Source organism: Castor canadensis, chromosome 4, assembly GCF_047511655.1.
Source record: "Castor canadensis chromosome 4, mCasCan1.hap1v2, whole genome shotgun sequence".
Classification (NCBI taxonomy): Eukaryota; Metazoa; Chordata; class Mammalia; order Rodentia; family Castoridae; genus Castor; species Castor canadensis.
Window position 1 is genome coordinate 53165658 of NC_133389.1, and position 15458 is coordinate 53181115.

The 15458-nt window shown below is 40.3% G+C and overlaps 1 protein-coding gene across 6 annotated transcripts in view; it reads left to right on the forward strand.

Annotated features, from left to right (window-relative positions):
- Positions 1-15099, forward strand: part of Ttc39c (tetratricopeptide repeat domain 39C) — a 103380-nt gene extending 88281 nt beyond the window's left edge. For all 6 annotated transcript variants that reach the window (XM_074070191.1, XM_074070190.1, XM_074070189.1 and 3 more), the window contains 6 exons: positions 2629-2738; positions 3771-3894; positions 10432-10529; positions 12426-12530; positions 13855-13893; positions 14717-15099. In XM_074070191.1, the coding sequence (XP_073926292.1) occupies positions 2629-2738; positions 3771-3894; positions 10432-10529; positions 12426-12530; positions 13855-13893; positions 14717-14806 (566 nt within the window). In that variant the 3' untranslated portion in view covers positions 14807-15099. The remainder of the gene's footprint in view (positions 1-2628; positions 2739-3770; positions 3895-10431; positions 10530-12425; positions 12531-13854; positions 13894-14716) is intronic.
- The last annotated feature ends 359 nt before the right edge of the window (positions 15100-15458 follow it).

A 15458-nucleotide genomic window follows, 5' to 3' on the forward strand; every position in this document is an offset into this window, starting at 1 on the left:
AAGTGCCTATATACGGAGCATTTATTCCCTAAATGTTTGGAAATCCTTGGACTACTCTAGTGGGGGAGATGACCAGCATGAAAGGTCGTAATCCTGTCTCGCAAGGGGACCGTGAGCAGGACACAATATGTGTGTAGGTAGCTCTGCCATGCAGCATGTGAGGGGAAGGAGAGGGGCACTTCTTCCGACCATCAGGGAAGGCACCTTGCAGGAGCTGCCATTTGAGTTGACCTTGAAGGAAGCCGCATGTTGATAGGCAGGTTAGAGAGGATGGGCATTCAGTGACCAGAAATACTGCTGCTGGGGTTTAGTTCTGTGTCTTACATTTTTTATTATGTATGTGTAAATAAAACATACAGTTTACCATTTTTAAGTGTTTCTATTTATTGGCATTAAGTACATTTGCATTGTTGAGCAACCATCGTCACCATCCATATGGATACTCTCTCCCCACTAAACACTGACTCCTCATTGCCCCCTCCTAGTTACCATTGTTCTATATTCTGTCTCTAAAATCTCGACTATGTACATTATCCATACAGCAGAATATGTTGGTCTTTTTGTGTCTGATTTATTTCACTTAGCATAATGTCTTCAAGGTTGAACCATATTGTAGCATGTATCAGAATTTCCTTTTAAGACTGAGTAATATTCCACTGTATGTTCTACGCCTCCCACATTTTGTTTATCCTTTCACCCATCAATGGGCATTTGAGTTGTTTTTACTTTTTGACCATTGTGATTAATGCTTAGTGTGGAAATTGATATAAAAGTATCCATTTTTGAGTCCTTGCTTTCATTTCCTTTTGGTGTCTACCCAGAAGCAGAATTGTCGGCACATATCCCTGAAATACACTTGCAACTTTTTTTAAAGTTTGAAATTATATCAAAATTATAAGCCACCAAAAAAGACTAGAGTATCACTTATGGGATGGTGTAAAATGAGCCTTAATGGAAGAGCCAGGTGTCCTGAGTTCAGTTTAGTTTAGGCCTTACATGTTAGGGACTGAGACTCTCATTCTTTCAACATGTATCTCCAACTGTACTGCAAGAGGAGTAGGTAGTGTCTGTTGTGGACCTTTAGACACTGGTACTGTTGCTGTTTATGTCTGCCTGACTGTCTCTCTCTCTCTCTTGCTCTCTCTCTCTCACTCTCTTTTTCTGTCTTTAATTATGTGACTATATGAGAATGTTCTCAATGATCAGAGGAAGACCTCAAACTAAGGGCAGCAGAAACTTTTCTTTTCACCAGTTGCTTGGGTGACCTTAGACACCATTTCTCTTTCCTGGACTTCTGCATCCCTCTTTCTATAAAATGATGGGACTGGTTGCATAAGACAATCACTAGGCTTTCTTCTGAAAGGAAGGAAATGTTATTTTTGCAGCTGATTGGGTCATTTTGGATTGGTTCAGACCCTTATATCTGCACCAGGGGTGCTCCTGTAACTAGGAATGGTTTGTCTCTTCCTTTGCATATTTGCCCTAAGCCCTCTATCTCCCAGGAGACTCTTCTGCCTTTCCCATTATCTGGACATCCTCAGATTTTTACAAACCTTGCTTTTACTTCTTGCTTTGTTGATGGTTGCCCACCTCTGACCTGTCATAGCCCTGTGTCTGCCTGAGCGGTCTCACAGATGCAAGTGCGGGACCACCTGGTGTTTAGAGGTGCTTGAATAAAGAGAGCAGTACCAGTAAGACAATTTGAGTCCCTTCCAACTAGGGAGTGAAAAACAGTATGGGCCAACACAATATCTCAAACAAAAGAAGCAGAAGTGGATTCAGTGCTGTAGGAGTTAGGAGGGCAAAGAGCAAGGCTAGTGACAAAGTCTTCTTAAGAAGGTGGGGCTAACTTTGGGTGTGAAGTTTAGAGAAGGGAGAGAGCAGATGAAGGAAAGAAAGTGTGATTAAGTCTGGGGGCACAGGGTGGGACACAGATGGTGTGCTATCAGCTCTTACCCCCAGCTCCTCAAAACTTCCCATCTCCAAGGAGAACTGACCCCCTTATCTTCTGTCTGAGCTTTTATAAAAGCACTTTGGTTCTGTCCCGTAAGGGCTCCTGTCACTCTCTGCATTGTAGCGATGGGACTCTGGGTGGGGATCACCCTCTGGCTGAAATTTACACTTCTTCCAGTGTAGGCATATATGTTGCTTCTTTACATTCTTGCTGGTGGCTTGTGATGCTAGGTGGCCAATGAGTATGTGCAGTATAATTCATGATGTTCTTTCCAGGACAAGGACATCCTCCTCCTGCCAGGAATCTCCCATGATCCTCTGAGCCTCACATTGCTCCTCCCTAGATTTCTGTTATTCCATTCTGTGAGCATGTGGGCTTTAACTAGGCCACACACTTTGGCAACAGCAGAAGATTTTATTATGTGAAGAGCTATCTCCCCAGCCAGAGGAACAGCACCAAAGTTTTCCCCACACCCCCACACCCCTCCAAAGCTCTGGGGACCCAGGCACTTGGGAAATATTTGAATGAATGGTGGGGCTTTCCTTTGTCTACTGGACTTTGAACGTACTTATTTTTTTTTCGTGGTAACATCTTCCAAATGTCACTATCCTAGGTGTCTCTTAGTGGCGTCTCCCCCCCTAGTATTTAAGAAATACAATTGCTGTGTCTTACAGTCTGTCAGGGAGCCACTGGTGACGTGGATGGGGCGCAGACTGTCTTTAAAGAAGCTCAGAAACTCTTCAAAAGGAAGAACAACCAGATTGAGCAGTTCTCGGTGAAAAGGGTACGTTGTTTTTTAATGTTGGTGGCACTAGGGCTGTTGTGTCATTTCTGGTGGACATTCATAAGAAAGACTGCACTGGACAGCCTCAGACCTCGTGTTCAAGCCTTGTGAGTTACTTGTTGTGTAAAACGCAACGCATCCTGTGAGAGAATTTCCTCAGGTGATCATAATTCTGCTCTGAACAAAAAGTGCCTGTTTTTGCTGCAAATAACTAAAGCGCTTTTTTTGTTTTTTGTTTTGTTTTAATGAGTAGAGGCTTTACAGACTCTGCAAAGCAAATGAGCATTTCTAGAAAGGGGAAGTATCTACCTAAAGAGTAAGTGGTTTTGGAAGAATACGAGTTGGCTGAGCCCAGTGAGAACTGCAGACTGTCTAGTGTACCGGGTAGTGGACACATCACATTTTGGCATGATAAAAAGCAAATGTATTCATTAGATTTATCAGCAGAAAGTCCAGGACTACAAGGACAATGTCCTAAATTGATTCTGCTTTTTTTTGAGAATAAGATTTTGCTGAATAACCTTGAGTTAGGTAATAATCTTGTCATATGTTGTAATTCCCATGATTTTAGTTTTGTAAGTTTTCTTTTATTCTGTAAGCTGGTTTTGTTAGCATTTTATTGAATGAACATTATATTCATGAATATAAATTAGATCATACTATGGAATGTAAGTGTGAAAGCCCTGGTACTAAGTAGAAAATTTAAAAATCAGTGGAACCATAACTGAAATGCACCGAGTCTTATGTCCTTGAAAAAGACCCATTGAGTTACTATTTGCCACACAGCTTTTGTAAGTTCATTGTTCTGCGCATTGCCACATTTTCAGAATATCTGTACCCTGGGGGTAAACTGAGCTGAATAATGAATATAACGTGTATCAAAACCTGGACAGTAAAAAATATTTTTCAAATACAGAAATGTTTACTTTTAGCTTTGTTAAGAGGGCCGTGCACTTTTTTATGTCTCCAAGTGTATTTTGCATTTGAACTTGTTCTTGCAAAACAGAGCCTAACCATTCCTACCGCTTGCAGGCAGAGAGGTTTCGGAAGCAAACCCCAACCAAAGTGCTGTGTGTGCTGGCCTCCATCGAGGTGCTGTACTTGTGGAAAGCCCTTCCCAACTGTTCCCTCCCCAACCTTCAGAGGATGAGTCAAGGTAATGATAGGGGCTCTGCACTTTGGATTGTGCCGTTAGGGCAGCTCCTCCTCAGCCCCATTAATGTCGTCCGATTCAGAGAGCGCATGTCTTGCACATCTGTCATGCTAGGCTAACTGGTGTAGAGGTAAAGGCAGTGCGTCATGTGTCAGATGCACTTTCCAGGCTAGGAGTACATAGTGATGCTCTGATGATAAATGTGATTAGTTTACAGCCGTGGGGGGTTGCTGGGAACAATTTCTCACCCCCCCAGTGAAAGCACTTCATTTCATACAGGTGTGATTCACATGCATAAAGAGCTTTGATATTAAAGTGTCTGATTCAGTGGGCTATGACAGGTGTGTACATCATTACAATCATGGCAGAACATTTCTACCCCCTTAACATTTCCCTGGTTCCCTTCCCAGTCACTCTCCATCGCAAGGCCACCATGGTTCTGATTTTTCTGTTCATAGATTAGCTTCGCCTGTCCTGAACTTTAGAGAGTCATACAGGTTGTACTTTTTGTGCCTGGATTCATTTGTCCTGTGAGATTTGCCCACGTTGTAGCCTGTGTCAGTAGATCCTTTCTTCTGCTTGCTGAGTAGAGTTCTATCACATGGCCGTACCCTCGTCAGTATCATTCTCTAATTGCTGGACATTCGCTTTGCTTTTGTTTTTTAGCTTGTTGATGATCTGTTTCAAATAAGTGTACAATGTATGCTTTGAAGTCTTCTGTGTACACACACATGCTTATTTCTCTTGGGTGAATACCTGGGTGTGTAATTAGATGCTACAGTTTTGATCCATGTGTTAGAAAACTCCTAAGACCATATATAACTTTGATAAACTCATTTTTATTATAGTTGCAGGAAAATTTCACAGACAGGATAAATTAAATCTTATAAAATAGTTTTGTTGATTATTAAAAAAAATAAGGTAACATTTCTTCTAAAGGTTGAGTGGTTGACACTTAAATAGCATTTTATAGCATTGCAAAATATTTACTCCACACCGTAACCCACAGAAGTAGGAAGGGAAGGCAGTTTTTTTGTTGTCTTTTTTGTGGTACTGGGGTTTGAAATCGGAGCTCCATGCTTGCTAAGCAGATGCTCTACCTCTTGAGCCATACCTCCAGCTCTTTGTGCTCTGGTTATTTTTTTTTTTTAATTAAATACTTTCTTTAAAATTTTTTTCTCAAAGTGTTTTTATTAGCATACCTTGGTTGTACGAGGGTGGGGGAGAGTCATTGTGACATTCCTGAACAGCCTTACATTGTACATGGGTTAGGTTTGCCTTCACCACCTCTCCCCAAATTCCCCTTCCCCCCCTTAACAATTGTAAAAGATTTCATTGTTCTATTTCATATATGTATATAAAAACATTAACCATATTTGTCTTCCTTTATCTCCTTCCCTGTCCTCCCCTCTCGTATAAGCATTGCTTTTTGCCTGGGCTGTTCTGGACCATGGTCCTCCTGTTTTACACTTCACACCATCGCTGGGATGGCAGGCGCGAGCCACCACAACTACCTTTTTTTCTGTTCAGATGGGGTCTTTTGAGGTTCTTTCCACCCAAGCTGACCTGGAACCACAATCCTCCTGATCTTAGCCTCCCAACTAGCTAGGATTACAGATGTCATCCCACCAGCACCCGGCCAGGAAGGGAGTATTGTGCCCACTTTAGAATGAGGAAATGGGCTGAGCATAGCTAGGTGACTGTGAGTCTGAGGAAAGCATGATAGTAGCAGAGCTTTCAACAATCTCCCCATGGCCTGGGAGTGTGGAGAGGCTCAAACCATGCAGCTATAGGGACAACTTCTAGATGAGACTGCTGCATTGAAATAAAAGCACTGACCTCTAAAAGATGGCTTCATGAAAAGTATCTTGAAAATATATTCTTTCTTTTTTGGTAGGACTGTGGCTTGCAAAGCAGACTCTCTAGTGCTTGAGCCACACCTCCAGTCCATTTTTCTCTAGTTATTTTGGAGATGGGATGTCTCCAACTTTGCCTGGGCTGGCCTTGAACCATGATCCTCCCGATGTCAGCATCCCAAGTAGCTGAGATTACAAGCATGAGCCACTGACCCCCTGTGGAAATACATTCTTACCAAGGTATATGCTGCTTTTTCCCAAAAATTGGTTTAGTATAAATACTTTGGATTTATTCCAAAAATAGGTTATAAGCCATTATAGACAATTTGTTGGATTTTTCTGCAGTCATATTTGTTTTTGACCAACTGTGGTATTATCCATTGAATCATGTATTTTTATCATCAGACTTCATTATAGATTACTTTTGCCTGTTTCTTTAAAAAATACTACGCCCTTAATGGTTTAAAGTTTTGCCAGTGTTGACATTCCAGAGATCAAAGGAAACTCTAAAAGTTTGGCACAGTGGACCTGTAATTAAAGTAGGATGTACCCTCCCAAGGGAACAACCTGAAAAGAAACGAAACTTTCTTGGATGCCTAAGTTCTGCTATGTTCATTTTAGAAGAGTTTGCATAATTTAAAGTTCTTTCTTTGTTGAAGCAAGTATAGAACATCTACTAATGTCTAACTCACAGGAACAATTCAGGATCTTAAGTTGTTGATTTTTTTTTAATTGCAGTACTGGGATTTGAACTCAGGGTCTTGTACTTGCTAGGAAGGTGCTCTACCACTTGAACCATACCTCTAGCCCTTTTTTTGCTTTAGTTTAGTTTTAGCTAGGACATCTTGTTTTTACTGAGAACCAGCCTCAAACCTCGATCCTCTTACCTCTGCCTCCTGCATACCTGGGATGACAGACATGAACCATGACACCTGGCTTGTTTGTTGAGATGGGGTCTCTCTCCAGCTTTTTGCCCAGGCTGGCCTAGAACCATGGTCCTCCTGACCTCTGCCTCTGAGAAGCTGAAATTATAGGCATGAGTCACCACACCCAGCCCATAAGTATGTTTGTAATGTACAAGTGAGAGAGCACATATGTAAAGATAGTTAAAACACAACTCCACACGTAAGTTAGGCAGTCACTGACAGGCACAGTAATTATCATTTAAGCGAGATTTGACTAAATATTCTCTGAACCCCTTTTGAAGTTTCAAAATGAGCAAACTAACAGCAGAGGTGTTTGTGGACAGGGAGATAGGTTGTGGAGTGAAAGTAAGCTAGTTCTTTAATATCTCTATTAAAAGTTCACCCATTCTGAGATCTGTCAATTCTATCATTCCTCAGTGGTCAGCAGAAAGCTACAAATCCATTCAGTCATATAGAGTTCATTGTAGATCTTTGCACATTGCAGAAAAAACTGCTAACAGGCAGCGTGGATCATAAACATTTGTTAATTAAACGCGACCATGCAGCCCTCATTGTCATTGTGTATACTGAACTTACTGGAGTCCCTTCTGAACTCCAGTTGTCAGCATAGCTGCTGAGATCACTGCGCCCTCGTCTCCTGGTTTCACTTGTAGACTCTCCCCTAGTTCCTACCGCCCTCACCCCACCTATGGCATCCTTCCCTGGGGTTTAAAGCCAGCTATCTCTGTGTTCATAGCACAGCAGCAGCCTGGGTGATCCTATTAAAACCTGAGTCACAAGGAGTCACTGCACTTCTCAGAACTCTCTGTAGTCCATCCTCTCATTCCCAGTAAACACTCAGGTTCATTCAGTGGAGAGCAGTGCCTTACACAGTTGCTTCTCTGTTCCTTTCCCTTGCTCCATGAACTCCAAACATGCACTGTTTGAAGGTCATCCAGCACTGTTAGCCTCAGTGCCTTAGCACACGCTCTTCTTCCAACTGCAAGTGTTTTCCCTTCACTCACACATGTTCATATGTATTATATTAGCCATGAGAACTAGTCCAGAAATGATCTGATGTGCATGGGGACGTGGGTTGTTCTATGCAAATATTACACCATTTTATCCAAGAGACCTTGGCATCTGCAGATTTGGTATCCACAGGGGCCCTTGAATCAATTTCCCAAGATGCAGAGGGACCACTATTCTTGATTCTTGTTCTACCCTGTGCTTTTTCCATTGAACAGGAGTTTTGAGTTCATCTAATGTCACACATAGATCTGCCTGGTCTCTTGAATGTCTCTGTAGCATTCCAGATTCTGAGTATTGGTAACTTATTAACTGGTCCCTACTTGTGACCACATAAGCTGTCTTCAGGCTTTTGCTACATTTGATGCTATTGTGCTTTGATGACCATACTTAACATATCTCTGCATCTCTGTGCCTGTAGGGTCTGAGGGTAAGTTCCTAAACACAGGGGTTTCTGAGTCAAAAAGTATGTGCTCCAGACTGGGAATTTAGCTCCCATACTTAGTATGCACACAGCCCCAGCACCCCCAAGAAAAGTATGTGCTATTTAAATTGTATAATATCTGATACAATGTATCCCAACCCCCCTGATTTCCTTCTTTTTTTTTTAAAGCTAATTAATATTCCATTGTATGTATAGCCCTCATTTTCTTACCTATTCATCTGTTTAGTGTTTAGGTTGTTTTTGTAACATGGCTATTGTGAATAATGTTGTAATGAATACATGAGTGCAAAATGCCTTTTTAGGGTCTGGATTTGGGTTCTTTTGGATAAACAGCCCCAGGTGATTGTTGGATTTTTATTTTTTGAGGAGCCTCCATACTGTTTTCCACAGCAACTGCATCATTCTATATTCCTACCAACAGTATGCCAAAGCTCCAGTTTCTCCATGTCTCCACATGTGCTCATTCCTTTTACTTTTGTTTTGTTTCTCATAATGCCATTCCAGCAGAGGGGAGTAATCATTATCTCCTTGTGGTGTTGCTTTCCATTCCCCCATGCTTAGTGACATTGAGCATCCTTTCCTATGTCTGTGGGCCATTGGTACATCTGCTTTGGAGAAATGTCTGTTGCTGGCCTTTGTAAGGACAGGACCTGTCTGTTTTGTCACTGTTGTATTCTAAGCACCTAGAACTGCCTGGCAAATAGTAGGTACCCCATAAGGATTAACTGAATGAGCAAGTGAATAAATTTGAGAACATTTCCTTAACATTGCTGCTAGAAGATCTCTTGAATTCTTCTTTGAATGGGAGTATTGCCAGTCTGGCTTTGTGGGCAGCTTCTGCTTCTACAGGTTCAGATTCCGTTCTTCAGTTTTCCTCCTCACCGCACCACCCAGCTCTTCCAATTACTTATTCATAAAAACTTGGCACATTTTTATATATGTGTAATGTCTATGTGTGCATATAAATGTATCTGTGTATATTTATGTTGCATATATACATGCACACACACACTTATAAAATCTTACTGAAACTCAACATCTTTACTGACCCATAGAAATAATTACTATTTCCTTTCCTTCTCTGTTAGCTCCTCTGTGTTTCCAGTTTCCTCCCATTTCCTTGGAAAGCCTCCATAACCTCATCAAAACATATGAAGGTGTTTCTTACATAGCTTTCAAAATTAGTATGATGCAATTTTTTTTTGGTGGTATTACTGGGGCCTGAATTCAGGGCCTCATGCTTGTTAGGCAGGTGATCTACCACTTGAGCCACTCCGCCAGCCTAGTATTGCGTTTTGAACTCAGGGTCTTGCACTTACTAGGCAGGCACTCTATCTCTTAAGCCATGTCCCCAACCCTTTTTTGCTTTAGTTGCTTTTCAGGTAGGGTCTCGAGTTTTTGCTCAGGGCCAGCCTTGGCCTATGATTCCCCCTCCCTATACCTCCATGTATCCTTGACCACAGATGCCTACCACCACATCTGGCTTATTGATTGAGATGGGATCTCACTAACTTTTTGCCCGGGCTGGTCTCAAACTGTGATCCTCTCAATCTCCACCACACAAGTAGCTAGGATTACAAGCATGAGCTACTACGCCTGGCTGCAATTTAACAAAAAAAAAAAAAAAAAAAAAATTCCTTTTTAGAGTAGTTTTAGGTTCAGAACAAAATTGGACAGAAAGTTCAGAACATCCCCACATTCTTCTCCCCACTCCTAACCTCCCACCACCACCACCATCCCACAACAGATGTTACATTTGTTATCCTTGATGAGCTAGCATTGACTAGCATAATTGTCACAGTCCTTAGTCAACATCGGAGTTCTCTGTTGGTGTTGCATAGTCTATGGGTTTGGGCAAGTGGATAATGATGTGTGTCCACCGTTATAGCATCATACAGAGTAGTTTCTTCACTGCCCTAAAATAATCCTCCCTGTGCCACTTGTTTATCTCTTCTTCCTCCCTTACCTAGCAACTACTCATCTTTTTCCTCTTTCCATAGTTTACCTTTTCCATAATATCATATGTGTGGAATCACACAGTATGTAGCCTTTTCAGATTGGCTTCTTTCACTTAATAATAATGTGATACAATTTTGAGAGTCTTGGTTCTTTAAATGTTGGTATTTTTCTTTATCTTTGATTAAGGATGCCCACTAGTGAATGAGGAATGGGTACGTTCTGAGTTTCAAGGGCAGAAATATGAACTGGATAAGTAGCTAAATAGTGAACTAGTCACTTAACTCTTGGTGCTCATCAGTGAATTAAGTGTGTGTATTTCCTTCCTGTCTCCACCCTTCTTTTTAAGCTTGCCATGAAGTAGACGATTCATCTGTGGTTGGATTAAAGTATTTGCTTCTTGGTGCCATACACAAATGTCTAGGAAACACAGAAGATGCTCTTCAGGTAAACTGTCAATGTTGTCTGAACTGAAGAAAGCAATTCATGACTACCTGTGTCCACGCTTGTGCACGATTAAATGAAAAAGCATTAAAAGAAACCAAAACCCCCACTACAATGTGAACTTCATCCACTTGATTTAATTAATGTCATCTTTTCAGAGGCTGGAAGTTGATAATGGCTAATGTGTGGTTTTTAAAGTCTTAGAATACTTCTTTATGTACAGGCTTCTGTTTTGGCATTAGCTGTTTATCAAAGATGACAGTCTCAACTGGGGAGAGGAGGAAGTAAGGAGGGAGAAGGAACAGAATGAAGCCTCACAGATAGACACAAAGGTGATCAGATGTGTCTGTGTGTTCACCTTCCCTCTCTTTCTAGCGACAGGTTACTGATACAGGACTGGAGGAGAAGTCAGGAGAGTTGTTGACTTAGGCTAGTGTGTTAGGCAGCTATTTAGCACTTTGACAAAATACCTGCGAAAACAACTTAGAAGGAGGAGAGGTTTATTTTGACTCACAGTTTCAGAGGTTTCAGTAATAGTTGACTGGCTCCAGGGCTTTTAGGCAGTGGTGGGGCAGAGTGTCATGGCAGAGAAGGCAGGAAAAGCAGAGGTGCTCACCTCATGGTGGCCAGGAAGCAGAGTTGGATGGAGAGGGAGAGAGAGAGAGAGAGAGAGAGAGGGCCAGGGACAAGATGTACCCTTCAAAGACAACCAAGCCCACCTCCTAACAGCCCATTCAGTTCTGAACTTACTGTGGACAGATCAACTGAGCTTAGCACCCTCATGATGCAGTCCTCTCCCAATAGCCCCCCAAGCCGGAGACCAAGCCTTCAATATGAGCCTTTGGGGCCATTTTACAGACAAACTGTAACAGCTAGCACATGTACAAACTATATGCAAAAGAATCATTAAGTACTTTCCAATATACTTGGAGACATTTTTTAATCCCAATATTTTTTTGTTTGTTTGTTTCGTTAACTTTCTTCTTTGTTGCTGTTTTGGTGCTGGTGACAAACTCAGGGCCTCACACATGCTAGGCAAACAGTCTACCACTGAGTTATACCCCAGCCTGGCTAGGTTTTTAAGAGGTATATCCCAGCATTACTTTGGTTACTTTTAAAGCAGTTCATATAATAGGAGATTTGGCTTTTAAATTCTAGAATGTTAATATATTTGTATTGAAATCTTTCTTTTAAAGCTTGGGGTTATCATAGTTATTACATAGTTCTAAGTAGCCTATTGTAGATAACATGCTTAGGTATAGTTAAGACAGCAAAAAACAGGACAAGAGATGTTCTCGGCTTGTGAATTTTCTTTTTTTTCTTCTTTTGGCAGTACAGGGGATTGAACCCAGGGTATTTTGCATGCTAGGCAAGCACTCTGTTATTTGAGCCACACCCCTAACCCTTTTATTTATATTTTGTTTTTGAGATAGTGTCTTGCTGACTTTCCCTCAGCTAACCTGAAACTCACTATCCTCCTGACTCTCCCTCCTGAGTAGCTGAGACTATAGACATGTGCCACCACACCTGACTTACGGCTTGTATGTTTTCTATTTTAAATATTAAAATGGGATTGTTTAGATTTTCAAGTTCAGATGAAGCTATTTTTGAGCAATTAGATCGGTAGGTTGGTGTTTCAGCTGAGAAAATAAGTTGTAGAAGTTGGGCTGACTGCTGGATAACATATTCTGGAGGAACCGCCCCAGGCAGGTGTGTGTTCAGAACTTATAAGATGTGGATGGGGCGGTATGGGAAGAGATGAAGATGAGAAAAGAAGAGAAAATTGGATCTAGAAAACAAAAAGAAAATTTGTCTCCTTTCTGCCTCCTGAAGATTTTGATGAACCTCAATTCATGTAGGAAAATGAACTCATCCCAGTAACATTTGTATTACTTTCAGTTCTTTCAGCGAGCCGCTAAAGATGAGTTATGTCGTCAGAATAACTTGTACGTGCAGCCATACGCTTGCTATGAACTTGGCTGTCTTCTATTAGACAAACCCGAGGTGAGATCTTGTACAAATACACAATATTTTAAAATAATGTTCATCAGCAGAAACGTACACATGGTAGGCAGAAAGCATCCTTCACTTAAAATAAATTTGGTTGGACTCAAATTTATTTTAAATAAAAAAAATTTGCTTGGGCTCATGTAGGAGAGTCCAGGAAGATTGTGACCCCGTCTTACTGTCTTACTGTCGTCATGTCTTCTCTGGAGTTGGAATGGCAAGGGCAGCTTTTCAGACAGATTCACTTCAGGAATAATTGCCTTTTGGGGATTGGGATGATATGGTGTGGTCTATCTGTATTGAGAAAAAGAAAATGGTGTTAGGATTCTAGCTCTGCCACTGGTTAAGTCACTTATCCACAAAAATTCTTTATCTGAATCAGAGTTAAAAACAAACAAACAAACAAACAAAACCTGCCTTGCCAATTTAATGAAGATTGTAGTGAGAATAAGTGGAGATGATCTGTATCATTATTTAAAAATTTTTAGGCTATCATACAAGTGGAAGGTGACAGTTACTGTTAAGATGTGTATTGAAATTAGTGCCATGGCTAGTGTGGGTGGCGGGGGGTTGTTTTTTAATGGGATTCAATAATTCCTAAATTTGCTTGATACCTCTTTTAAGAAACTCAGTTACATGAGCTTCACATGGTAGCTGAATAAAATTCAAAGTCTTAGGAAATTCAGCTGAACTTTTAAATATATGGGCTTTCTGAACCTTTAGTTAAGTCAGTAGGAGCACAACTCTAACCTTAGACATGTAGTCTGTCTTGCCAAAGATGAAATTTTAATGGGAAGGTCTTTTAATTTGAAGGTCTAATTTTATAAAAACAGAAAACACAATTTGTATAAATTTGGATGGAAACTTCTAACACTTTATTCATTATTTTAAGGAAAATTTTATTTTTTCATGTAGTCTTAATATAAATGTACATAAACTATAACAAGATAGATCTATTTTTGAGAAATGAAGTTGATATCTTTACTTAGCAATGACTTTGAAAGGAGATAAAACCTTTTGATTATCATTAATTTTAGGTATTTAGTAAGATTTTGATCTATGGCTTCATACCTTAATTGTCCCCTTTTATAGACTAGTAGTGAAGACTATAAAAAATTATTTATCAAGTAGCACCTTGATGTAAACTAATAAATACCTTTATATTAAAGAAAAATTGCATCATTACACTTGAAGGAGTTAACTCCCCTCTATGTCTACCAGGGATTGTTTCATTTAACATGTCCTCCTTTGACAATATTTTCTAGTTAAGCATATGTGAATATAGATATTAAGAGATAATATGTTTTTCTTATATTCATAGACTGTAGGAAGAGGCAGAACTTTACTTCTTCAAGCAAAGGTAAAACTCCTGAGTCTACCTCTTCCCCATGGCCCTTCTTAACCCATCCACTGCTCACCTGACTCTGACTTCAAGAAAGTGTGTGATGTGGTGTGGTGTTTTGGTTGTTAACAATTCTGGAAAGGAGGAGAATCAGTCAGCAGTCAGCAATTGATTTTTAAGTGGAATTTCTAAGATCATGAGAAATTCCTATAAAATCATTCAGCTAGTTTATAAATGCTCTAGTTTCAGTGTTTGGGTAGAAAAATAAACTTTTTATTTTTTGAGATGAGATCTCACTGTGCTGCCCAGATTGGTCTAAAACTCCTAGCTCACCATGACCCTCCTTCCTCAGTCTCGAGTAGATGAACTACAAAATAGCATCCAATTTACCAGCTCCAGAAAAAATAAACCTTTAATTTCAAAACTATGTTCTTGAGTTAAGAATTCTACCATAATTTACTTTGAGTACAATTTAAGACTACTATTTCAAGAGTAACATGAGGAAGATTTTTGGAAGAGAACAGTATGAACCTTCAGTTTTCATTTTTTTTTGTTTGTTTTTTGAGACAGGGTCTCACTATGTATGTAGCCCAGGCTGACCTTGAATTTGCCATCCTCCTGCCTTCACTTCCCAAATGCTGGGATTACAATGTGCACTACCATGCCCAGCTATATTTTTTAAATAAAGTGAGGTTTAGGGAATGAGAAAAGGAAGCCTTCACTTCGAGTGCAGGCGATTTTACTGTGAGGAGTATGAACTGTGAACTCTAGGGTGCTTTATCCTGTGGTGTCCTATCCAAATGTAACTAACAGTCCACACCCTCTTTCTCTGGTCTTTCAGGAGGATTTCTCTGGCTATGACTTTGAAAACAGATTGCATGTCCGCATCCATGCTGCTCTGGCCTCTTTGAGGGAATTGGTTCCTCAGTGACGGGCCTGGGAGTGGCCCCTCTGTCCCTCCCCTCCCAGGGTCTGCACTTTGAAACAAAAGCAGAGGACAAAGCTGTTGGGAAGATCGGCTTTTCTTCTGGAAACCACCTGTGCCAGGGACACATCTCCCAGTGAAGCTGACAAATGGAAATCTCCTCTTTTAAACTTGTAGCTAAAGCATAATAATGATGATAACGACTGTAATAGCTAACCACCTGGGGAGAGGTTAAGTGACCTTGTTCATTTTTGTTTTGTGATTTATTCTTTTTAAAATAAAATCAAACTAAATATTCATCCTGTGATCCTGTAGGAACGCCGACCTTAAGCACAGATCCAAATGGGTAACATGAAGACATACCTGTACAGTGATTAACAATATCAGACCATAGCATTTATATTGTGTTTTGAAAAAAAATAAAAACGCTTTCTATTGTTTTACTTTAGCCTCAAAATATTCCTATGAATAATGTATTACATTCATCTCTCCATTTTCTAGACAATGAAACTCAGGCACCAAAAGGCTAAATGATCTATTCCAGTTAATCATTTCTGTTATCAGTGTAGCAATGAATAGAGAATAGATCTTCTGACCATGGATGGAATATTATTTTATTGTTAAAAAAAAGATACATGTTAATAACCCAGAATTCCAT